The 26,809-nt window shown below is 36.8% G+C and overlaps 2 protein-coding genes across 2 annotated transcripts; one reads left to right on the top strand and one right to left on the bottom strand.

The window, feature by feature from the left end:
* Positions 1-287: 287 nt before the first annotated feature.
* On the bottom strand, positions 288-12,542 carry LOC112176514 (pyruvate kinase isozyme G, chloroplastic). Its single transcript, XM_024314471.2, has 12 exons — positions 12,021-12,542; positions 11,329-11,610; positions 10,992-11,157; positions 10,295-10,429; positions 8,678-8,788; positions 8,462-8,550; positions 8,280-8,342; positions 2,903-3,078; positions 2,207-2,309; positions 1,930-2,078; positions 692-800; positions 288-600 (listed from the first exon to the last, which is right to left on the bottom strand). The coding sequence occupies exons 1-12, from the start codon at positions 12,243-12,245 to the stop codon at positions 475-477; spliced, it is 1,734 nt and encodes a 577-aa protein (XP_024170239.1). The 5' UTR covers positions 12,246-12,542; the 3' UTR covers positions 288-474.
* Positions 12,543-13,615: 1,073 nt separating this feature from the next.
* On the top strand, positions 13,616-14,785 carry LOC112177693. The gene has a single exon (XM_024315956.1). The coding sequence runs from the start codon at positions 13,616-13,618 to the stop codon at positions 14,783-14,785; it is 1,170 nt and encodes a 389-aa protein (XP_024171724.1).
* Positions 14,786-26,809: the final 12,024 nt, after the last annotated feature.

The following is a 26,809-nucleotide window of genomic DNA, read 5'->3' as shown; positions in this document are numbered from 1 at the left end:
GATTAGTCTTTATCTAAAGAAGGATGAAGGTTCCGTTTGATTAGATTTGCAGGTTCTGTGCACCTATTAACTTGCAGTAATCTAAATAACTACCTCACAGAAAAACAATAATTTTTTCTTAACTAATCAAAGGCCGAGTGGCCCAAGCTGATGTATCTATAATCACATGTACTTTAGACAACTGTGTCTGATGGATGGCATAGATTTACAGAGCACAATCCATGCACATCATTCTTTAACAAAATTGGTGACCGAGCTCATAAATAGTATCAAGAAACGCAAACACATAAATAAAAGAAAATTCACAATATAGCATCTAAAATTGGTAATGACATAATTGCTTTACGTATTAGATATAAATCAACTTGATCTACTTTTGCATTCAATATTGGAACTATATTCACTAGATGTCAACAAGTTAAACTCAAATGTAAATTTGACTATCAGCAACTAAAACCAACTAAAAACAAATTCTCACAGGTTCATAATACTTTCCACTTTACGAACTTGGATATGATGAGAAGATTCTTGACGCCAGATTGGTTGTGCACCACTTTGGACAAGAGTAACATGCTCTCCCTCTTTCAAATGACCCTTAACCTATGCATCAAATATATAGAATATTTTTACCACAAACGAAAGCAATATAAGATAAAAGAAGACATAGATTGAGAAATCAGTGATCACTAACCACTAATAGCTTTATTGCTCTGGAGAAAGTTTCCTCTGAATCATTTGAAAATTGCATATATATTGGGAGGACACCATGATAAAGCACCAATCTCTGCTTAATCCTTTCTCTACAAAGCAGAGAAAATGTCGAGAGTTTAGAACAGATAACAAAAAACAAGTTTAACTTGTGCTTCCATAATCCCTTACATGGAAAGACAACAGTGATTGCATTTGCAATTGGCTTATAAAGCTAAAACCAATGTGCAATGAGGGTTTCAATGCCGCAGAAAATCTTAAAATTCCATAAAAAGTCAGAATGGCAGTTAAACATAATTTAAGTTTAAAATTTGTTTTACAGCAATATTCCTCATGAAAATGTTCACAATAAAAATAGTACATAACAGGAATTAAACTCTGTGATTTGAGCTTTTACCCAACAGCCTAGGTCTCAAATGCGTTTAGCTTTTAGCTTTAAAAACCAAAATCACAAAGTTTCATGTTGTGTGAGAGGTAAATTTCCGTGGGCAAAAAGAGGGGGTTGTGTTGCTAATGTCGTGTGTTGGCTGTATTTAGTATTGATGGCAAGGAATATGAGGATCTTTTGAGGGGGTAAGGGGTGAGGAAGCGGATCAGTTATTAGCATCCACTTGGGGCGCCGGTATCTTTTCAGTTTTGGGATTATTCCTTCTGGGCTATTTTATATTATTGGAATGCTGTTGTGCTTCAAGAGACTTTACTATTTTTATTGTAACATTTTGAGGTAACTCATTAATTTAGAGTGGTACTTTAGACTATCTAGAGGACTCGTTGTCTCATGTCTGTTTCTTATAAAAAAAAAAAGTTGCATAAACGGAATTGTGCATGAAAAACAAAAGATAGAATACAGGCCAGCGTTTGACATAATTATAATAACCCAAGTGCCATACCACAGAAGACTCATTTTTTCTATCAACAGTTGTTCTGTAACAGGCTTTTATCTACAAAATTTTTTTTTGCTCAGACTCTTTTTAGGTCAAAGATAAACCTTTATAGCAGAGTGACATGATATCTCTTTTCATCAGAATCTAAACAATTTGATGTCACGGAAAGGGAACTGTTATATAAAGTTCACATTTTTCCTAGTAAGGCGATCCATATGTGTAAACCGCTCACTATAAAACTAGAGATAGTTGTGTGGACTTTAGAATAGACCAAAGTATCAAACTATAGAAGTGCCATGTTCAGACATGATGCATATTATTAGGATACTGAACTTACTCATTTGTGAAGGCAAAGATTGTTGAGCATGGCCTATAATGGCTTAAAAGTACAGCCATGGATCCTGTCCTTGTGAAAACAATGACGGGTGTATTGAGACTGTTGGCCATAGTTGTAGAGTGGAATGCAAACATTTCCCCCATATGTCTCTGTGAAAAGGGTCCACATATTAAGATTCAACAAGTACCTCACGCCAACGGCAGTATATATAGCAATCAAACGGAAGGGAAAAAAAACTCATAAAAAACAGAAAATCCAGTATATAACCAGTGCGTACCTTATAGGTACTTATTTGGATCGGAGGAATAGTGCTAATTGGTAGACTTGACTCAGTCCTCAATGCCACAGTATGCATTACTTTAACAGCTTTGAGTGGATATCTAGAAATGAAATTACAGAATTAATAAGATATGGAAGCAATTGTTGCCAGCTATAATAATTGAAGCTGGTTCAACAGGAGATGATATCTTGCTACAGCCAACACGTCTTCAGCCACAAAATGAGGGAAAGCAAAAGAAACAGAACAACCAAGGTTTTCAATTATGCATAATATGAGGCAAGTCAACAAAAACGAACCTGAATACTGGATTCTTTTGGACTCATCCTCTTCTAAAAACAATTATCATTTGATCACATGGTAGACAAACTCAGACTTCACCCAAAAATGGGGAACATAAAACCAATATAATTAATCTCAGATGTTATCGGATAATGTACTAATATAGTGAAGCCTCCAGTGGCAAGAAAATATACCACACAACAGACTTCACAGACTGACACAAACCGCAAGGATGAAGTGATATTTTAAATATTTCTATAAAACTTGATAGGGTGATTAAAACCATCATCCTGAGATGTTCAAAAAATTATAAATACAACCAGTCTGTAATAAGAAATGCGATCCCCCGATTAAAAAAAATTAGAAATCATCAACAACAACAACAGTACTACTAATGACTACTAGTGTACTTACTTTCCATGGGCAGTTTCTCCAGATAGCATGATTGCATCAGCACCTTCTCTCACTGCAATTGCAATGTCAGAGACTTCTGCCCTGGTTGGTGTAGGATGATCAATCATGCTCTCCAACATATTAGTTGCTACAATAACTGGTTTCTGCATACTGTGACACCTTCTAATGATGTCTTCCTGTTTAGATAACATAGGATTCATTTCCATAAGGACATTAGCTTCATAATCAATCACAAATATTAACAGTCCTGTAGTAAATATGCACCTTTTACCCAGAACCTTGTTTCTCTTTATAGACTTATGACTGCAAACAGTAATAGGATGATGATGCAAAATATCACAGCAAGAAAACCACAGCACACGAACACAGAATTTTATAGAGGTTCGACAAAAACTTTGCCCACGTCCTCTGTGTGATCGCTCTTGAGAATCACTAGCACTATGGATAATAACAACTTGATTACAAGTACTTATTGAAATCCCTATGCTAATCCCCAACCCCTTTGCTAGATCTCTCTATCACCCTTGGCTCTCCCTGCCCCTGTGTTTGTACGTTAACTGAGAACTCTCTGAGATCTCTCTTTGATCTCTTCTCTGATCTGAGGACACATTATATGACCTCCCTGCAACCCTATTTATAGATTATAGGTGCTGGTTACAAACATTTCACATTAGGATTCCTAAAACTATTAGAACAAGGAAAGAGAGCTAGCTTTCCTATTCCTAACTAGAATAGAACTTACTCTCCAGGTCTAAATCAATAGGAATAACACTTCCTATTCCAAAACCCATTAGGATACTAGAAGAATTCTTGTGCGCACTAATCTTCATTTACCCATTTGGTTTTTCCTTGAATCCTAATCAACTTAGGCATATCAACGAGCCAAATTCACAACAATCTCCACCTTGGTGAGTTGATACCAAACTGATTGCTGCAACCTCCAGGATATCTTGTACTTCTCGAAGTAATCCTGAAACCTTCAAGAACCTTCACCTTGGCAAAAGTCTATTTGCCTCAATGCACCTCAAGTGAGGAGGTGCTCCACCTCAACATGCTGTAAGATCGAGCAGGTTCAAGTAACACTTGACTCCATGGCAATGGTCCTGCTCAAACAATCTGAGACATTCTCCCTTAAATGAACTTTCCCAGTTGTTATCTTCCTTAAGTTGACCCAACCTTCGCTTCGATGACCATGAACATCAATATGTTTCGTCTCTGCTTGAAACACTTGATTCCTTGTCAAATTGATGACCCCATTCTTCACCACAACAACTTGTTGAATTCCAAACTCACTCAATAACCCATTAAGCCATAATGCTTGAGGAAGCTTCTGTTAGTGCCATGCAACTATCCGCTGGTCATAGAGGCAGCTATCCGCTAGTGAGATTTAGTCATAATCGACCTTTACTTTCTGCGAATACTCCTTGGTCAAAACTCGAGCTGTGAATGAGGCTTCCTTATCATGCATTCCTTCCGTTTTCCTATAAACCCACTTACAGCCAACCTGATTTCTTTCTTTGGGCTTAGGAACTGACTCTTGAACCAAGTTCTTCTGTATGGACTTCTTCATCTGTTCTAACATAGCTCCCATCCAACTTTCCTGCACATCATTTGCTATAGCTTCCTGATACGTGGTTGGATCTCCTGGACTGAAACTTAGATCATACTTGTCCAATGCTATGCTTCTCTGGAACTCCTGCACAAGTGACTGACGAACTGAGTCGTAGGTTCGGATTGCTAATTGCTCCACCTGAGCTTGTATTAATGACTGTTGTTGTTGCTTTAAGACTTCATCCTTGATAACCCCTTTATCATGCTCCACTTGCTCAATTTGCTCCACCTGAGCTGGAGTTTCTTCCATGATCCCTTTGGTTAGAGGAACTTCGGTTGCTTTCTCTACAACATCAGTCTTCTTCTTCACCTCACTTGTCGTGACTTCATTGAACGGCATTGTCTCCTCATCAAAAATGACATGTCTACTTAGAACCCTTTTCTTGCTGACAATATCCCATAACTTGTAGCCCTTTACTCCTTTCTCAACACCAAGAAATATGCACTTGCGTAACTTTGGCTTGAGTTTGGTTTGCTCATTGTCGGAAATATGAGCATATGTACTAATACCAAACACCCTTAAGTTAGAGTAGTCAACTGGTTCTCCAGACCATACCTCCTCTGCACACTTGAAGTCCAAGACTTTTGATGGTGACCGATTAACCAAGTAACATGCATGGTTAACTGCATCTGCCCAAAACGAGTCGAGTAATCCTGCATGCAGCCGCATGCTTCTTTCTCTCTCCAAGAGAGTTTTATTCATCCTTCTAGCAGCCCCATTTTGTTGGAGATTCTCTTTCACCGTGATGTGTCTCGTGATTCTTTCATCCTTGCAAAATTGTAAGAACCTTTTCATTCTATATTCACTGCCACCGTTACTTCTCAAATACTTAATTTTTCTGCCTATTAGATTTTCTACTTCTGTTTTCCACTCCTTAAACTTGGTGAAAACCTCGGATTTCTCCCTCATAATCTAGACCCAAATCTTCCTCGAAAAATCATCTAGAAAAGTAACAAAGTACTTGAAGCCTCCCATAGACCTTACTGGTGCCGGGCCCCATACATCTGAGTGAATATAATCCAGCAATCCTTTGCTTTTGTTCTCACAGTTTACTAACTTGAATGCCACCTTCTGCTTCTTAAGAGTACAATCCTCGCAGAAGTTCAGTTTGCAAATACTGATACCTTCTAGCTTATCTTTCTTGTGGAGTTCCTGCATTCCTCTGACTCATATGCCCAAGGCGATGATGCCATAGCTTAGTCTTGTCTTTTACCTCAGCAGAAATTGCAACTCCACCTATTATTGTAGTCCCTTGAAGCTTGTATAAGTTGTTAGGTTGAATGTCACCCTTCATCACAACAAGTGATCCCTTGAGAACTTTGGGTCTTCCCTCTTCAGAGCGATACCTATATCCGGCCTTGTCCAAAGTACCCAAAGATATCAAGTTCTTCCTTAACTTAGGAATATATCTTACATTCTCCAGCGTTCTAACAACCCCGTCATGCATTCTGATTTTCATTGATACAATACCTAGGATCCTACACGGTGAGTCATCTCCCCTAAAAACCTCTCCGCTGCTACTCTCCTCATATGTGTCGAACCATTCTCGGATTGCACACATGTGGAATGTACAACCGGTATCCAAAATCCAATTTCTAAAAGCATTGGAGCTGGATGTTACCACAAGGAGTTCACCGTCATCTTTATCTTGTTTGATGACTACATTGGCTGTGTTTGAACTCCTTGCCATTGCCCCTGCTCTCATCTTCCCTTCTTTGCAGTTTCTTTTCAAGTGGTCGGCAGCACCACATTTGAAGCAACCTTTCTTGTATTTTTCCTTGGATTTTGATGTACCCTTGTTACCAAATTTATCCTTCTTACTCGTCGACTGACCTGTCTCCTTGCCCTTGACATGAAGGCCTCCTTGAGAGCTTTCGGTCTCCCTACTCTTCTTAAAATAAGATTGAATAGCTTCGGTAATCTCATCGTACTTGAGAGAATCCTTACCGGAAATGAGTCTGGTGATGAAGTACTCGAATGAAGCTAGTAAAGATCTTAGCAGCATAAGTGCTTTCTCCTTATCTTTATACCTCACATCCACCTTTGATAAATTGGCCACACAAATCTGAAATTTATTCAGATGGTCCTGCAGATCCCTGCCTTCTTCCATCCAAAGACTATAGAGTTTGTCTTTCAAGAAGAGTTTATCCGCGTCAACCTCTTTGACATTGTCCAATGTTTTACTGCTGTCCATATTCTCACCAATATGAACCTTGCCCGCGTAAACCTTCTCAAGATAATCCCAGGTCTCCTTACTGTTCATATTCTCACCGGCACTAGCCAATACATGATCAACAAGATGCAGCTCTATAAAGCTCTTTGCCTTCTTGTCCATCTTCTGCCGAACCTTGTCTGCCATATCAGCTGCCTTATTCTCTATCTCGAGAATAGCCTTGTACAGACCTTGTAGAATCAGGACAATTTTCATCTTCCTTTGCCATAATGTGAAGTTATCCTTCCCATTCAACATAATGGGCATCACATTGCTGCCTGTGTCTGCCTTGTCATCTGCCATCTTAGAAACACTTTGAACCTGGCTCTGATACCACTTTGTAGTAAATATGCACCTTCTACCCAGAACCTTGTTTCTCTTTATAGACTTATGACTGCAAACAGTAATAGGATGATGATGCAAAATATCACAGCAAGAAAACCACAGCACACGAACACAGAATTTTATAGAGGTTCAACAAAAACTTTGCCTACGTCCTCTATGTGATCTCTCTTGAGAATCACTAGCACTATGGAGAATAACAACTTGATTACAAGTTCTTATTGAAATCCCTATGCTAATCCCCAACCCCTTTGCTAGATCTCTCTATCACCCTTGGCTCTCCCTGCCCCTGTGTTTGTATGTTAACTGAGAATTCTCTGAGATCTCTCTTTGATCTCTTCTTTGATCTGAGGACACATTATGTGACCTCCCTGCAGCCCTATGTATAGATTATAGGTGCTGGTTACAAACATGTCACATTGGGATTCCTAAAACTATTAGAACAAGGAAAGAGAGCTAGCTTTCCTATTCCTAACTAGAATAGAACTTACTTTCCAGGTCTAAATCAATAGGTATAACACTTCCTATTCCAAAACCCATTAGGATACTAGAAGAATTCCAGTGCGCACTAATCTTCATTTACCCATTTGGCTTTGCCTTGAATCCTGATCAACTTAGGCATATCAACGAGCCAAATTCACAACAAGTCCAAAGCTATATAAGAAGGAAATATTATCAGAGAACCCAATATATTCTACACTCTGGGTTGTCTATTATTTGTCATCTCTAAAACACAAATAAAGTCATTGTTACATGTACTACCTGGTTTGGATTCTTTTGAATTTGACAAATTTGATCATATCCAACTTAAGACGTCCTATAAATTATAAACTTCTTCAGCCACCATTCAATATTCCTAGCAGTCTAAATAGTCACCATAGTTGGAGTGATACTATATCACTTCGAAGATATTATATGTTATACATAAATCTGATAATCATATGTTAGAACATCGATTACCCTAATATACTGCATTTGGTAAGTCAATTTGATTTAGTACAATTTCAAATGGCAATTAAAAGATTTAAAATTGTCGGCACCTTTGCTTCAACTTTTGTTAATGAACCATTATGCAGATCCATCATTCACGATTGGATTACTGAAAACTTATTTCTTAAATGATTAACTATTATTGCTATATATGTCTGACATTTTGCCTCAGACTTGTATCTTTCCAAGTCAGTGCAAATATATAACATAAATCAAATTACCTGCAACAAAGGAACTTCCTCAATTGGGAGCTCAGCTCCAAGGTCTCCACGAGCAATCATAGCCTATAAAGTTGACCAACAAAAAAGAAAATACATAATATGGCATTGCTGATGGTAATAACTAACAATTGAGGATCAGATGGGCTCTTGTTCTTGAAAATAAAGTCACAAATAATGCTAACCCCATCAGATGCGGAAATTATTGAATGAAGATTTGGTATAGAGTCTGCACTTTCAATTTTTACGATAACATGAATATCTGCATTACAACCTGCAAGAAATACACAACTCAGTTTAGAAGTCAATAACATATAGAAGAGCCAAGAAGAAATTAACTGAAAATGGATAAGAGATTGAAAATAAGAATCAACTCTTGTGTATAGAACTCATAGAAATACCTTTGAGATAATTTTTCAACTCATGAACCACCGCAGCACTTTTTACAAATGAGACAGCATAGAAATCAACTCCATTGTCCACTCCAAACTTGATATCTTCCCAGTCTTTTTCTGTAGAAGAGACCGATAGAGAAGGCCATAATTGAATATTTCAGTTGGCTAACAAGATGAGAGATGTTCTGTTGACTGGATCGGAAAAAGCACTTCATCAAAATTGGATAAAATGGTTCTTAATAAGGAAAAATCAGAGTTGGTTTTGGGTACTTTCCTGGTAAAATAAAAGCCTTTTTTTGGGAAGTGGTTCTGATGGAACTTGGAAGAGGAATCATTATGGCTAGCAGTCATTAGCAGCAAATATGGTGTTAACTTAAAATACATGTCAATCCATTCCCTAACGGCTTAGTCTTTTGGACAACAGTGGTATCATAGCCTTGTTTGCAGGAGATCCTGAGTTCGAATCATCCCCCAATTTTATTGTGTATACCTGCCTGCCTTTCTGCGTGCAAGTTGAGTTTATACATAAGGGAGGGTGTTAGCTTGATATGCACTGTTGGCCCATTCCCTAATAGCTAAGAAATTTTGGAGCAAAGTATTTGTCTAACAGAAGAAGCCCAAGAAAATGGACAAGACCAAGCAAGGACTCAAGGGTAATAGAAATTTATCCAATTATGCATGTTGGTAGAGGGAAGAGGATGTGTGTTGAGAATTTAAGAAACAGGTTGCCACACCTGTTTAATACAGGTCAAAGGTAGTCATATGTGCTCTTATTTATTTATTTATTTATTTATTTTTTCTCTCCTATGGGATGGGATTTGAGCCTCCAGAGAAGCATATGAGATAGTGAGATTGGGGAGTTCTTTGTTAGGTCTGCAAAAAATGATACATTGATTCCAGATAGATTGGATATGAAGAGATAACTGCTTGAGGTATCTTGTAGTTTTCACTTCAGGTCTATATGCGAAAACAAGGTCTCTATGTGGTTCAGAGTTTTAATATGGAAAGCAAGGTACCATTGAAGGTAAAGGTCCATTTAGTTGGTAGCTCATGCAAAAGTCAACTCATGTGATTTTTTTCAAAAAATTGGTTGGACTGATTTCTCTCCTCACTACTGCATCATAAGTAAAAAGAGTGCGAGTTAAGTCAGTTAACTGATCATGTTTTTCTTGACTGTGTAAGGGGCTTCATATTTGCAAAAATTTTTAGATGAACAGGTTAAATTCTTGGGGATTGTTAAACTTTTCCGTGCAAAGTTAAAGATCTAATAACACAAAGAAAGCTAAACCTTTCTGCAGTGGCAGTGTGTTGGCCATTTTTTGGGTAATCTGGATAAAAAGTAATAAGAGTTTTTGAAGATGTTGGTAGGTTTCGGTCAGATGAGGTTTGGGATGAGCCAAAACGGCCAGATTATGATCATTGCTTGGGCATCACTATGCACATAATTTAAGGATAACTTCCTGACTCATTGCTGTTCTTCTGGCTCGGAAGGCTATAGTATGTTAGTAATTTAATATCACTGTTTTCTTTCTTTCCTAAAAGCTTGTTTTTTTTCTCAAAAATAATAATGTAGACATCAAATGGAGAAATTCACACGACTCCCACAACATTACTGAAGATTACCTGTTATTGAAGGCAGAGTTGCACTTTTTCCGCGCACATTTAAATGGCGCCTTGATTTTAGTTCTCCTCCATCCACTACTACACATTTAACCAAATCTTTTGTCTTTGACTTCACGGCTAAAGACATCATTCCACCTAGTAGAAAGATAAGCTACATGATCAGGTCTTGTCAAAGATATGAGTAGATTTATCAAAGGGAGATGGCGAAAGAACTCCCTTTGTTAGAGCATAGCTAATGAACTCAGTAGATCAAATATAAGACATATATACACGTAAGTACAGATTTATTCTTCTGTCAGATAACAGCATGCTATGATGTCAGACTCACAATCTGGAATAGATCAGGTACTTATTTGCCTAAACAATGTCCCAGCTACTTTAGGTTAACAAACACCAGCACACTAAAAGAACTAGTCTAACTCTATAGTCTGGTTTTTCCCATCAAAGTTGATCACAGAAATAAATCAATACATTCTTCAATCTCATCCCAATGACAGAGTTCTAGAATCCACCAAACCACATGCACAAAACAAGGGCATTCAATCTCTTGTACGAAATTACTCAAAAGAGTCAACATTTAACTTTCCATATTTCTAAAACTTCAGCTACATGCTTACAACAAGACCATATCAACTTAGATGACATGCAAACCAAATTAACTCATCTACCAATTTAGCACCCACAAGATACTACTTACCATCAACCAGAACTATGTCTCCAACCTCCACATCATTCACAAAGTCATCATAGTTTACACTAACGGTATCTTTTGTGCTAACTCCCCTTCTAATTGTAAAGTTAAACTCTTGTCCCTCTGTAAGCAGAATTGGTTGTGGTACATCTCCACTCCTAACCTCAGGACCCTACATGAAGAACAAAAAATCATATAACAACTATAACCTCAAAATTTGTATAAGAACCAAAATAAAGGTAGAAGAATAAGGATGATATACTAAAGACCCTGAGCTCCTAACTACAAGCTCATTACAATATGAGCAGGTAAAGAATGAGAGAAAAATGTAATTTGAATGTACCTTGGTGTCCAGCATTATGGCTATAACCTTGTCTTTGAATTGAGAGTTGTATTCTTTGACAAAATCAATAGTTTTCTGGTGCGACGTATGGTCCCCATGAGACATATTCAAACGCGCTACATTCATCCCAGTTTCTGCAAGTTTCCATATCATTTCACGTGAGCTCGTGGAAGGACCAATTGTACAGACAATCTTAGTTTTTCTTCGACCACTTGCAAATGCCCTTCCCTGACCCACTTCGTAATCATCATCAGACTGAATTTCATAAGTCGAGTTCACCCCCTGAAACAAAGCAACAACATTTCAGGATTACGACTTCAACACACTCACAACTGATACCCTTCAATGCACTCTCATGGCACACCTTGCCTCACCACACACCATATACAAAAGCTAGGCCAGTCGACAATTCAACTAATCCAAAGACCTGTATATATTTGACAAATTAGTATCCAAGTTTCTTCATTTAGCCTAAACTTTCCCAGAGCAAAGATCATAAGACACTAAGAACAGAGGTGGTTCGAGCCTGCTTCAAGTAAGAGATACACTTTCTGGTAACCAAATAAAAACCCATGATCTCACATTTCGAAAGTTTCAAACTTTCAACAGTCTAAGCAAGCAAACAGTACATAAGAAATTCAAGAAGCACACACATAAAATCAACAACCCATAATGAGACAAAGGAGACTTACAACACCACCCACAGGGCCATTGGGTGAGATAGGATTGCCTTCACTGCTCTGCTGGGTGATCCTCACTGATCCAACAGTGAACATTTGCTTCTGGCCATTTTCTCTCTTGGGTCTATATTCAAAGCCAATAAATTCACTCAGGCTCTTGGAGGAAGCCAACCGATCAGTTGTCCAAGTCCGGTCATGTTTCAGGGACATTCTGGCCGGAACATTAAGCGTCGCCATTGAGGAAAAGCTCGGATGATATTGGTAGACTAGAATGGAATACAGCAAGAGAGAGAGAGAGCAAAGGGGTGTTTATGTGGTGAAATAGAAGGGAGGGAACATAAGGACGAGAGAGAGTTTCGTTGGGAAGCAACGAAGAGAGGCAGTGAGTCCAGGTATACTTGCTACTACTAACTACTATTTGGACAGTTGCCCTGTTGGACGGACTCTCTTCTTTCCTTTGATCCTTTCTCCTCCGCCATATTGCAATTGCAGTATAATTTTATGTTTTTCTCCTCCTTTTTGGCACCATTCTGGACCAGTCCTCCTTATATTTTATATTGTAAGGGATAAAAGAGTCTTCTAACTTCAAATGACACGATACAGACTTTAAAAACGAAAAAAAAAAAACGAAATGATTGTCGACCGCTTCACGGCTCAATCTAACTCGGAATATATAGCAGTGATCACCTAACTAGAAATCATTGGAAGCATGCCAACTTCAGTTGAAAGTTATTGAGCTCCTATATCGATCTTTCATTGAAGCTCAATTGTTATGATCACATACCAAATGAAATTAATTACTTTTCTTTTATTCGTATAAAATTTTATTTATCAACTTTGTGAGAAATAGTTTATGATCAAAGATTAGGGTTTAGAGATACGAATAAAAAAAAAGTCACAATTCTAGGAAACAAAATTTTTCACCGGACTAGACATGATCCATGTATACAAGATTTCTATGGTAACAATCGCTATTGGAAGTAAATACTATAAGGAAACTCTTACTCTTGTTAAGAAAGTTCATGTATGTTCACAAATATTACAACATCTCTTGTATCATCAGAATTCTAAGTTTAATTATAATGTCTCATATCACTACATTAGAAAATTAGTGTATCACAGACTTTAATGAGATTTTGTGGATGGTTGAGTCTCGGAATCTCGAAAACAATCAATATCTTATTTGTTGAAAAAACGAAAAGTTAATACCACTGTGAGAGTCTTTTTCAAGATATAAAGAAAGGAAAAAAAAAAAAATATATATATATATATATATATAGAGCAAATTGAGGTCCGTTCAGATTATGGTAATGAGGTTGGTCTGGTGGAAATATGTTAGGCTGTAAGTGGGAGGGACGCTGCACAGTTTCTTCCAGTAATAGAAGGCCTCTGATTCGAACCCCAAGCTTGTGAAAAATATCTCTTGAAAGGAGCCATACCCAAGTTGCTCTCAATTCCGGAGTGTAACTCACTCGGCCACCATTTAAAAAAAAAAAATTAACAAATATATTGAGCAAATTGGGGTCCGTTCAGAATTTGGTGAAGATAATGTCAAGAAAACAAACCATTCGCTCAGTTGCTGCGTACTTCCAATCCCCAACACGGAAATGAAGATCTCCCTTCGTCTCCAAGACGACCAAGATACCCAACACTACTGCAACCCACTGATCAGAGCCAAAATCCCCATCACCATTTTCAACCAGCCTTTCACTTCTTCAATAGCCACCGCCCCATCCACCAACTCCTCCTCTCACCTCTCCTTTTCTCTCTCCTCAAACTTCTCTTCCGGCCCTTCTCTCAAACTCTCTTACTCTCACGCCTCCACCACCACCCCTTCTCCCTTCTCTCTCTCCCTCAAGTCTGGTTTGGGCCTCTTCGGCTCCCCAAACCACTCCCCTCTTGTTTTCACTGCCCACTTCTCTCTCTCCCACACTAACCCAACTTTCTCTCTCCACATCAAACCCCAATTCGGCAACTTTTCACTGAACAAGTCCGCCTTTTCGGACTCTGAGCTTTCTGGGTCTTGCTCAAATGGTGATTTGGATTCTGGGTCCTGCTCGAACGGTGGTTTTGTGGATGGGTTTGTTGTCTCGGAAGGATCGTCGTCCTGGCAGGAGCTGAGTTTGGAGCCTCGAGGGGGTAAAGATGTGAATGGGGGGATTGGGTCTGTGGAGGAGAGGCAGTTGGGTTTGAAGAACGGTGGGAAAGATGGGTTTTTGAATGGGATTGCTGTGATGGCCAGGACTGTTTTGCCTGTGACGAAAAGAGTGATGGTGAATATGCGGTGGGGCGTGAACTTTCCGGCGAAGTTGGGGACCAAGCTGCCGTATTTGACAGTGAATAAGATTGCTGTGGAGACAGTTGAGGAGGTGAAGGGAGAGGAGGAGAAGAGTGGTGAGAGTAGTGTAAAGGATTTGGAATTGTTGAAGGGGATGTGGTTATGGATGAGGAGGGATTTGGAGGTTTTGGACAAGGAGAATAGGGATATGAAGCAGAGGTTGGAGGATATGAAGTCTGGAGTTTCTGGGAGGCATTTTCGTGGGGAAAGTGATGCTTCGAGGAAGAGAGTGTTGCCGCCATTGGGTGAGACTTCTGGTGAGTTTGAGAGGTGGAGGAACAAGAAGGGTGGGAGAGAAGAGAATGTGCGAACAGAGTCTCACACACCGGTGAAGAGTGTCAGAGAAGAGAGTATTCGGGTGGATTCGAAGAAGTCTACCAATCAGGCAAGTGATTTGGAATCTGAATTGGAGAGAGCTATAAAGGCTGCTACGGCTTAGCAAGGTTTGGCATATCAACGCTCATTTTACTGCTTTGTTTTCAAATGTATATAAGACCCTAGCTTCAGTTTTAGGCAAGTTATTGCTATCTGCTCGGGGATTAAGTTACTATGTAAGATGGCCAGTATGGCAGGATTTCTTAGTGTAGTTTAAACTTACCACGAAACATCGGAAATATGTTGTAATGATCGCATCAATTGAGTTTATTTCTTATTGAGAAAGGAGTTGTATGTCTCTTACTTCAAGTGCTGCTACATATGAATCATATATGGGATATAATACAGTGCCAAACGCCTTTCTGAGATCAACTTAATTGCTGGCATTTTTTTTTTTTTGTTTGTTTGTTTGTTAGTTAGATGAGTTGCTAACCTTCACTAATTTTTTATCAAATGAGTTTTGTGCATAAATTGTATGTCAGTGAATGAGATATGATGGATAAATTCTAATCAGGTGAAGGTTAAAGTTCTATTGTTATTTTCTGTTCCCTATCAAAAAAAAAAAAAACAGAAGAAAAAAGGTGAAAAGGTTCAAGATTACAATATTTGAGTCTACTGCTCTGTTTACAAAATTAAGTTATTCATTGTCACAAGGTTCAAGGTAATAATATTTGACGCCCACACTATTGTTGAAATAGCTTGAAAATTTTATGTTAGCATATTGCTGTTTGAACGATTTTTGTATTTGAGATTGGAAAGTTACTGAGAAGTAAGAACTTGTTATAGTCTAATATGACACTGCCTAGAAGTCCTATGCTCACTTCCCTATTAAGATTGGAGGAGCCATGGCCTTGTTCTGTCTTTGTTACATTGCTATTCTTATTGTTCAAGAATGTCTTGTTTGCTAAGATTGCAGAACTATGGTAGCAAAAGGTGAATTAGAATTTGGGCCACTCTAATTGAAACTTACAAAGTTCAATATGCTCGATAAAAGTTTTGATTACATTTGGTTTAGGAGGAAAACTCATTGCAAGGTAATTTATTCTGATTTCAAGTTTTGGTTTGAAGCTTCGAACATTTGTATGTGCTTGTCCTTGGTCCTTATGTTTGGTGCTGACTGCTGAGACTATTACTTATCACTGGATTTCTTGAATCAATAGTTTACTGCTATTACCTCAAAGTCTTATCAGATATCTAAGATCAGTTGAATGAGTTGATCACCACCTGTTGGCTGACTTATGATGAAGTAGGTAGGAAAATCTTGCCTACTTACCAGTGAAAGTCTATTTCTTCTTCACCCATATTCTTTGTCCGTTATCATCCTCTTAACATCAATCCACATGGGATGGCTACATGTCTTGTCTAACACACTGAGTCCGGGCTCAAAAAGAAAAGGTGAAGGAGAAGTGCAGGAAGTGTGTTGAACTGTATCCTCAACCCTTCTCTTTTTGGTGACCTCTTTAGTCTTCTTAATCTCCGATAGTGGAACGAAAATTAACAGTCGTTGGTACCTTGAATGTGTCCTTTTGTTGCACGAATTGTTCCATTTTGTACAAGCATGTTAGGCACATGATTCTCACCCTATTTTAGTTGTAAGTTTGTAACATATTGGGCCAGTTGAAAATGTCTGATAACATCCCTAGGTCTTGGTAATGGGAAGAATCAGCAAGAACCAAAGGCCCCTACATTTCACTTGCAATTGCATTGGTTCTTCGAGTGTTTCTTTATCTCGTATTTTAAACTTTATTTTAATTAAGAAGATTCGGCTTTTTCGTTTCCTGGTTACCAGCAGGGGCAAGGTTGCAGTGGTAGTAATTGCGAGGTGTATAACTATGTTTTTAGAGCACTGAGCTTGATGTTGGTTTGGTGAAGTCCATTTATCTTTTGATTGCAGTGGTTTGATTAGAGCACTGAGCTCCTTGGTAATTTGATTGCGGTTTGGCTGGCCTGTGTTGATGTCATTCTGACATGAATACTCCATTTTTGTATAATGCAACCAGCCTTTGTTCCAAGATTTTTAGTCTTGGTTACAAAAGGCAAAAGAAAGATATCTAACTAATAAGAAACTTGGTCCTGACAGTGAGATATGTTGTATTTGTAGTCTTGGATGTAAAATTTGAATGATTCATCCTTAGCGAGGTCAGTAACTACAGCCAAAGCATCAAACTCCAGAACAAGATGAGAAGACTGAAATCCAGAATTAGAGAGCACCTGTAGTCCCAAAGCTGCTGCATATATCTCAGTAGCTTAAAAACAACATGGGGTGTTATGGGTAGAACAGCTTGGAGTTTTAGGTTCAATGATTCAGTCTCTATTGGGGATAAGGAGTCCATCAAACTTATCCCCAGAGGCCGCGATTCTAATTGTGCACGTTCATTCATGGGAAATAGGTACCTCCACTTGAATGTATGATAGCCACAAAAAACTGGAGTTACCAGGATGTAACAATTAAAGGAACACATTAGTGAAAGTTAATTAATTCTTGAAACTCAAAAACTATTGGTGAAAGAAAGAATAAACTCGAGGCCGTAGCTTCCAACAGTAAATATATAACAACTATATATCATCAGCTAGCAACCCAACTTACTAGTTAACTAGGGGAAGGGACTATTCTCGTTGCACCACAAAATTGAAGGACTCCAGCAGCAAATTCGGGATCAAACCTTCGGCCCCCGAGAATCCAAATCCTGCACCTTTTCGGGGTGTCGAGGATGGCTTTGCAGCAACTAGAATATATGTGAATATCACCTTTAGTTTTTCCATACAATTGAAAAATCTCTTTCTGGCATCCATCCACTTTGTCAATGTTACTCCAGCAATCTTCTGGTGTGAGTGAGAGTCGAGCATGGGAGATATCTGGGGCAATGGCTAGGGCAGCAAGAGCCAGCAGGGCTAGGAGAACCAAGTTTTGATTGATTGACCCCATCCTGAGCACAATTTTTCTTTTATATGATCTCTTTTATATCAGATATGGAGGACTCATATATAGTTGTTGATTATGGATCAATTAAACAAGGCGTAATGCAGGTAAATTAGTAACTTAAATTGCCATTGATTTTGGGTTTTTAATTGCAAAAAGATTTGTGGCCTCAACGACGCTTAAGATTTGTGGCCTCAATCTTAGGTGTCATGTCATGTCATATACACAAATCACCTATTTGTCAATTTTCTTGAAAAAAAAGATCTTTGCTCTAAATTATTTTAACAAATTACATATAAGTTATTGACAAAAGATGACTTAACAAATACATCATTTAAAGATTGAATTAAACATATAAGGACTAAATCTTACAAATAAGGACAATGTGCTCTCCATTTACCATATGTCATAAGTTAATTTACTTTTTAACCATTAACTAATTCTTTTGACTTCTAATTCCTTTATAAGGATTAAATCTTACAAATAAGGACAATATGCTCTCCACTTGCCACATGTCATGAGTTCATTTTACTTTTTTACCGTTAACTAATTCTTTTGACTTCTAATCCCTTTATGTTATTTTTTTTTGGCAGAAATATCACTTTGGTCATCGAACTATGGCTCGCTCGACACTTTGGTCATCCAACTTTTAAAAACTTCATTTTGGTCATCGAACTTTATCATCGCATATCACTTTGGTCATTCCGTTTGTTTTTTCTGTTAACTCCAATGGTATTTTGGAGATTTAAAGTTTTACTCACCATTTTTTTAACTTAATCCAACTTTTTCCGCCTAAACATAAAACTTCATCCAATTTTGCCAACTTTTCCCTCCTTTTATAATTCCTTGATTTATTAAATCAATATTTTTCTTCCTCTTATATTCCCTCCCTTTGAATCATTCTCTGACTTGATTATTTTTCTCTGTTGTATGCTTTGATTACTGATGATGAATGCATGAATAAAAGGAGGGAAAAGTTGGCAAAATTGGATGAAGTTTTATGTTTAGGCGGGGAAAATTGGATTAAGTTATAAAAATGGTGGGTAAAACATTTCATCTCCAAAATACCCCTAGAATTAACAGAGAAAACGGAGAAAATTGACGGAATGACCAAAGTGATATACGGTGATATAGTTCGATGACCAAAATGAAGTTTTTAAAAGTTGGATGACCAAAGTGTCGAACGAGCCATAGTTCGATGACCAAAGTGATATTTCTCCCTTTTTTTTTCCTGAGAATAATTCATTTATGTTACCTTTTTTTTTTTCTTGAGAATAATCCCTTTTATGTTACTTCACATAACCTCACTCTCCCACTACTCTCATCTCATAGCCTAATCCTGCTACTGCACTCATACTCGTCCAGTTCTGCTACTGCACTTGTACTCGTGTTCTGCTACTGTACTCGTCATCGCCTAATCCTGGTACTACACTCATCCAATCCTGCTACTGCACTCGCTGCACTCATACTCGTCCAGTTTTGCTACTGCACTCGTCATCGCCTAATCCTGCTACTGCACTCGTTGCACTCATACTCGTCCAGCACTATTACTGCACTCGTCATTGCCTAATCCTGCTACTGCACTTGTCCAATCCTACTACTACACTCGCTGCACTCATACTTGTCCAGTTCTGCTACTGCACTCGTCCAATCCTGCTACTGCACTCATACTCGTCCAGTTCTGCTGCTGCACTCGTCATCGCTTAATCCTGCTACTGCATTCATCATCGCCTAATCCTGCTACTGCATTCGTCATCACCTAATCTTGCTACTGCACTCATACTCATCCAGTTCTGCTACTGCACTTGTCATCGTCCAATCTTTATGAATATGAGAAATCTACCAGCAAATGACTAAAAAAACACTAGAACTAGCTATGAGAATTCAAATTTTCAATCATGATACCATCAAATCAGATTAGATCACAGAAAAATCTGCCCCCTTAATGTCTATTTCTCTAGGGTGTAGGGGACAAGCAATTAAATTTTCCAGTTGCCGCTTGCTGCAGCCACAGCGAAACCTGTAAGCCAAGTCCAAAATTGCTAGATTTCAAAGTCAAGATTTCAAAGTTACAAAGATCGAAACCTTGAAGAAGTACTATTAGACTATTATCAAGTCTATTAACTATTTACAAGTTTGAGACAACTTCCTCTTCTTCAAGCTTAAGCAAGCTGCACAATATCATCAATGGCCTGGTTCAGCAGCACATCAAGGATCAGCCCCTCAACTTCCACACAGATCTCTTCGATTTCTTCTCAAAAAGCTCCTCGGCCTTACACCCTCGTGGATTAGTAGGGTTCCATACCCCGGTCGTCGACGATCAGATCTGGGCCTCAGCCGGGACCCCAGTGCAGATCGCGCCTCCGATCTCCAACTCCCAGTGTACGGCGTCATGGTGATTATGAACCTCTCGCTCTGCGACTAGAACAAGGAGCTCATAGCTTTGTCAGGAGCAATCAAGTCTCTGGTCTGAGCGCTCGAGACCAGAAATCCAACCACGAAAGAGAACGTTGCATGCGCTCTACTCTGTCTATCTCAAATAGAAGTCGGAGGAGGAGAGGGACCAGGATTGGTTGGAGAGAGAGGCAGAGAGGTCGTCATTGGTGGAGGAGGTGAGACTGTGAGAGCGGTGTCAGGCTTGAGCGAGTTGGAGATACCTGCGGGAGCGAATATGAGGGTGGAGGTTTTGAATATTGGGTCGGTGAGGATTATGCCAGTGGCATGAACATAAATTGTAATAAAAACTAAGCATTTTAGTCATTTTCTATCAAAATTCGAAGCCAGGCCTATTTCATTTGGTTTTGGACGTAAGCTTGTGTCCTTATTTGTATAAAACTATTTGAATGTGGGTTTTCTGTGTTTATATCTTTGGTCTGGTGCTACTATGTAATTTTCTAAAATTATTTTGGCTTTCTACCTCAAAAATTATTTTGCCTTTCTTCTAAAAAAAAAAAATTTGGCTTTCTTTCATTTTTTTTTTCATTACACTCATGCTTAGATTTAAACAACAATTTTTTTTCTTCAATCAAAAGTAGAAAAAATTTCATTTAATTCAGTGAATAGATTTGCACGTACATTCGATTAATAGAATTGTATAACACATGTATATGAATTCAACCTTTGTTGGGTTCCTGCGAATTTTGAAAATACAATGTGAAAAATACATATTCATACGATTGTATTTATTCTTTTGTTCATTGTTTTCTCTTTATGTAGCTAGGGTTTAAACGTTATATCTGAATTTATTATTTTTTGTTTCTATTTCCCTTATATTTAGATGAGAGCTTCTATTCATACCTCCAAATTTGGCATTTAAACCTCTCACTTTTTCCAAGTAATAGTTGATTTTGTCAACTTATGTCAATTTTGGAGGTAGATGTTAATTAATGGCTGCTAACGTGTAATTTTTTCTTACTTCTTAATTTAGACATAAGTATTTTCCAACTTCAATTTACGAAGAGCATCTTTAACAGACTCTCTATTTTGACTCCTTAGCTATTTTGGAGAGGATGTTTAGTTTTTTTTATCTATTTTAGCAGCTGCACCAGACTCCTAAGTGTCTCTCCATTATAACTTTTAGCTATCTCGCTCCTAAATATAGAGAGCGAGATAAAACTCTCTATAATTTAAAACATTTTTTTAAAGTTATTTTATGTAATTTATAAATATATTTAAACTATTTAATCTTCATTTGAAAAATTATATAAATTCAAAACTAGCTAAATTCAAGAGCACTGATGCAGACGTATTTCTAAAGTGGCTAGCTAAAATGACTTTTTAGCTACTTTGGCTAAAATTTAACTGTAAAATAGCTAGCATTGCTAAAGATGCTCTAATGCTATATTTTTGTGGATGAAATTAATCAATATTCGGAAAGAAAAGTTAACGTCTATTTTTTGACACATAATTCAATATATTAATTTGGGAAGAAAAATTAAAGGAAAGAATTTAATTAAATGAAGAAAAATATTGATCAAAGAATCTGTAGACATATCTCTTAAATTAATATATAATTAATAGCTAATATTTTTTTTGTCACCTAATTAAATTCATTAATGTAATTGATTCACCCCTAACATCTAAAAGGAAATGTAAAAGGGTAAAGTTGGTGTTGAAATAGTATGATATGGCAAGATATATTATATGAAATTGAAAATAAATTTTTATTTACTTATATGGCATGGCGCATAGGATTTAAGGTCACAAATCTTAGGCCTCATTGAGGCCCCATGTCATTGCCCTTTTTAATTTTTTAGTTCATTTAGAATTGAATTAATTTTGGGTTACAATTTCTTTTGGTTGGAGCCCGTGTACAATTGGGGGTGATATATGTGATCATCTAAGGAAATAGAAATACGCATTTTCATTTCAAACCACAAGGCGTTTATTTAGTTGAAAATTTTTCATGAAAGTTAAAATGTTATCAACACAATCGCCATTAGGCGTTTATTTAATTGTTAGGTGGTTCTAGTTGGACATTCAAATTTGATATTTGGATCTTCATCTTTTTTCAATTATCAATAAACTTTGTCAACTCATATAAAAAGAGTAATTAGGACAAAGAGAGAACAAATACTCTTCTTACCTCCCCAATTAATTTCTATACATGGCCTCATAATTTAATACAAAAAGTAAATTCAAAATAATCTGATTTGAAATTTCTTTAAATTAAATTTATTGAATATTTTGGTGAAGTTATTAGTCATTACTAATTAAGATCCAAGCTCCTTTTAAGATTTGATCGATATATATTATTAATTTGAGAATCTTTTCTAGAATCATCCATATTGCAAAACAAACAAAAAAATTATGATCAGGAATAACAAAAAAAAATATTTGTAATTGTCTACTTGTTCAGCACCTCCAAGAATCATGTTCTTGTTCCATTACTGAAAGTACACCAAAAATGTAGGAATCTCACTCACAAAATTCTTCGTGGTTGAATTGATAGAGGAGAAATTTTAAATACACACCCCTAATCACTTAATACACATCCCTATTATTTTATATTTCAAATTAGATTTTGTAGGTAGGTTAAATGACAAAAACAGACATCTATGCATTCTAGAAAAAAAAATAGTCATATTTTCCTTATATTATTCTATTTAAATATTTATGTATAAATAGTTAGATAAACACAAAAAATTTCTATACATGGCCTCCCAATTTAATACAAGAATAAAGTTAGAAACTATCTAATTTAATTTTTCCTTAAATAAATTGTAATTAAATGAGGTTAGAAACCATAATATTTAGAATTTCAAAATCAATGGCATTAAATATTTTTAAAACATATCACTTTACTCCCATTTTTTAGTTAATTTCCTTTTTTGTTCTAAGAGTTACGATTAATCAATTTATTTTCTAATATAAAACATCACATGTGAAAAAACTTTGTAACTGTTAATTTGTTTGATCCCTCTAATGGCAACTTTTTAGTTCCACTACTGTGGAGAAAGTGAGAAACTACTTATATAGTTTTGGTTGAATGTTCAACTCATAATTTTATACTTTATTAACATGGTGTTTGGCGGATGTGAGCTCAAATAACACAAAATCTATTTATATGCATCTATTTAAAGGGAACAATAATAAATTTTTATGGATTTCTCAATAACAAACACAAGTAATCAATATTGTCATTTACAAAACGTCAATATAATAGAATATACTAATCGTATTAAATAGTAATCCTAATATAGTAAAAAAGTAGGATATTTCATGATTTTTTAGATTAGGGATATTTTAGGTACTTTGGGTTGTGTATTTAGTAAAATATTAGAATGAGAAATTAAATGTGCGGTATATTAAGTATGGAGTGTGTATTAAGTAATTAGGGGTGTGTATTTAAAACTTCTCTTGATAGAGATAAAAAAAAAATGGTTGAAGACATAGATTTAATTGTTTAAGGGTATTTTGGTAAAACTAATGAGGTGTACCTAGCTTTTTAAATACTTAAAAAAGTGAATTAGAGGTTTAATAAGTAAGAGAGATCCAAATATCAAATTTGGAGGTCTAACTAAAACCACCCTTAATTGTTTAACTATACTCTATACTAAAAGGCAAATTCTAAAAATTGTTAATTGCTATTTAATGAATAGTGATGGGATGATTTTGCCCCTGTATGTTGCAGGATTTACCTTTTTCTTTACCCCGCAGCAATGCAGGGATTTAGCAACTAGTTTTTTTTTTTTGGTGAATAAAATGGTGGCTGAGTGAGTCACCACTTCGGGGCCTGGAGCAACTTGGATATGACTCCTCCCTAAGGGATGTTTTTCACAAGCTAGAGTTCGAACTAGAGACCTCCTATTACCAGGAGAAACCCTGCAACGTTCATCCCACTTGCAGCTAGCGTGTTTCTACTAAACCAACCCTATTGGGTTAGCAACTAGTTCTTTATGATAATGCCTCTGATTTATTAAATTTTGCTCTAAGTAAAAATGTCTTCTTGGTTATTAAAAAAAAAAAAGTATTATTAGAGGTTTCAGTCGAAGTGGGCAGATAAACCCTCTTCTCTTAAGGTTTACTCATCTCTTTTTAATTCTAAATTTAGAACAAATTATTCATGTATGAAACTTTAGTTGTCGGCTAATCTCTGAGTAGGTGGCAGAAAATGTTTGTTCTTTTTTAACTCCTCATCTCACTCAAAAAAGATGACTCATCTCATCTCATCTCTCTCATCTTTGTCCTAACCCTCATCTTTTCTTTAGATGGCAACGGTGGGTATAAGGATAGTGGCGGCGGTGGGCTTTGTGATGGCAGTTGCGACTGGCTTCAGGCATCAAGGTGGCCGCGGCTAATCCCCTTTTCTCTTCCTTCTTCTCTCCCAGCAGTTGTGGAGGCGAGGATCGATACCTTGTGGAATTGGAACTCTCAACTGTTTATACCAGTAGAGAGATGATCTGGATGTCTTTGCGGTTATGCTTTTGACTGGTTTTGGGAAGGGCTTGGTGGCGTCGGGGACTGCGGGTTGGAGAGGTTCGGACAATTCTTGGGGTGCAGCGGTGGTGGCTGGCACCGTGGTCGTACCTCTTGTCGTTGATGAGGTGCTAGGTGGCGCAACCGCTATTGGTGACCTTGGCGCTGAGATTCTGGGCGTAGGCTCGGGTTTGTAGCAATGGAGGTGGTCTGGAGGCCTTATGGGTCCCCCTTGATCACTTTCTGGGTCACCATGGTGACCTGCACAATAAATATATATATAGAGATATATATATATATATATATATGTGTGTGTGTGTGTGTTTGTTTATATATATAATATATATATAGAGATATATATATGTGTGTGTGTGTGTTTATATATATGTATATATATTTATATATGTGTGTGTTTATATATATAATATAATAATATATATAGAGATATATATATATATATATATATATATGTGTGTTATATATATGTGTGTGTGTGTGTGTGTGTGTGTGTGTGTGTGGAAGTTCTTATACTTCTATTATTCTATATAGAATATGTGTATATATATATATTCTACATATCGGTAATCGGTTGACCAATTAGATCGGGTTCAAAACTATGGTGAAATTGACTAAATTTTTAACCACACGCATAATTTATTGTAATAAACTCATCCAACGGTCGGTTTTTCCATTTTCTTTGAATTGATAGGGGTTGCTCTTTGGAGTGTATGATATATAAATATAGGTTTATAAGAGTAACTAAGTTTGACCTAGTTGATCGAATTCGAAACAATAACGAAATTGGCTAGATTTTCTACAATCACCATAAAACATTACAATCTCTCCATCGAGCGGTTGGTTTCTCCGAATTCATTTTCTACTTCATGGTTGCTTTAGAATGAACCTAAACAATTTAAATGCAATGTATAAGTCATACAACTAAAGGAATAAAATTGGTATACACCAATGTGTTTGTAATTAAATTTTTTTTTTTTATCTTATGTCCACGCACATCCATCGATGGAATATATACAAACGTGATGTGAAAAAATAAGCACGTTTCGCGGTTGCCACGCCATCGGTCAACCAATAAAACATATAAGTGACTACGGTTGACCAATCCGATCGGATTCGAAAATATGGTGAAATTGGCTAAATTTTTTACCACACTCATAATTTATTGTAATAAACTCATCCAACGGTCGGTTTTTTCATTTTCTTTGAATTGATAGGGGTTGCTCTTTGGAGTGTATGATATATAAATATAGGTTTATAAGAGTAACTACGTTTAACCTAGTTGATCGAATTCGAAACAATAACGAAATTGGCTAGATTTTCTACAATCACCATAAAACATTACAATCTCTCCATCGAGCGGTTGGTTTCTCCGAATTCATTTTCTACTTCATGGTTGCTTTAGAATGAACCTAAATAATTTAAATGCAATGTATAAGTCATACAACTAAAGGAATAAAATTGGTATACACCAATGTGTTTGTAATTAAAATTTATTTATTTTATCTTATGTCCACGCACATCCATCGATGGAATATATACAAACGTGATGTGAAAAAATAAGCACGTTTCGCGGTTGCCACGCCATCGGTCAACCAATAAAACATATAAGTGACTACGGTTGACCAATCCGATCGGATTCGAAAATATGGTGAAATTGGCTAAATTTTTTACCACACTCATAATTTATTGTAATAAACTCATCCAACGGTCGGTTTTTTCATTTTCTTTGAATTGATAGGGGTTGCTCTTTGGAGTGTATGATATATAAATATAGGTTTATAAGAGTAACTACGTTTGACCTAGTTGATCGAATTCGAAACAATAATGAAATTGGCTAGATTTTCTACAATCACCATAAAACATTACAATCTCTCCATCGAGCGGTTGATTTCTCCGAATTCATTTTCTACTTCATGGTTGCTTTAGAATGAACCTAAACAATTTAAATGCAATGTATAAGTCATACAACTAAAGGAATAAAATTGGTATACACCAATGTGTTTGTAATTAAAATTAATTTTTTTTATCTTATGTCCACGCACATCCATCGATGGAATATATACAAACGTGATGTGAAAAAATAAGCACGTTTCGCGGTTGCCACGCCATCGGTCAAACAATAAAACATATAAGTGACTACGGTTGACCAATCCGATCGGATTCTAAAATATGGTGAAATTGGCTAAATTTTTTACCGTACTCATAATTTATTGTAATAAACTCATCCAACGG

The sequence above is a fragment of the Rosa chinensis genome, chromosome 7 (assembly GCF_002994745.2).
Source record: "Rosa chinensis cultivar Old Blush chromosome 7, RchiOBHm-V2, whole genome shotgun sequence".
In the NCBI taxonomy this organism is placed as follows: Eukaryota; Viridiplantae; Streptophyta; class Magnoliopsida; order Rosales; family Rosaceae; genus Rosa; species Rosa chinensis.
Note: the sequence above shows the minus strand (reverse complement) of the source record. Positions and strands in the feature narration are given on the sequence as shown.

Excerpts from the sequence above, each read along its gene's own strand:
- LOC112176514 (XM_024314471.2), bottom strand. The coding sequence starts at position 12,245 with ATGGCGACGCTTAATGTTCCGGCCAGAATGTCCCTGAAACATGACCGG. Across the intron at positions 3,079-8,279 it reads AGGAAGTTCCTTTGTTGCAG|GAAGACATCATTAGAAGGTG; the intron begins GTAATTTGATTT and ends TTATCTAAACAG. Across the intron at positions 601-691 it reads GAGCAATAAAGCTATTAGTG|GTTAAGGGTCATTTGAAAGA; the intron begins GTTAGTGATCAC and ends TTTGATGCATAG.
- LOC112177693 (XM_024315956.1), top strand. The coding sequence starts at position 13,616 with ATGAAGATCTCCCTTCGTCTCCAAGACGACCAAGATACCCAACACTAC.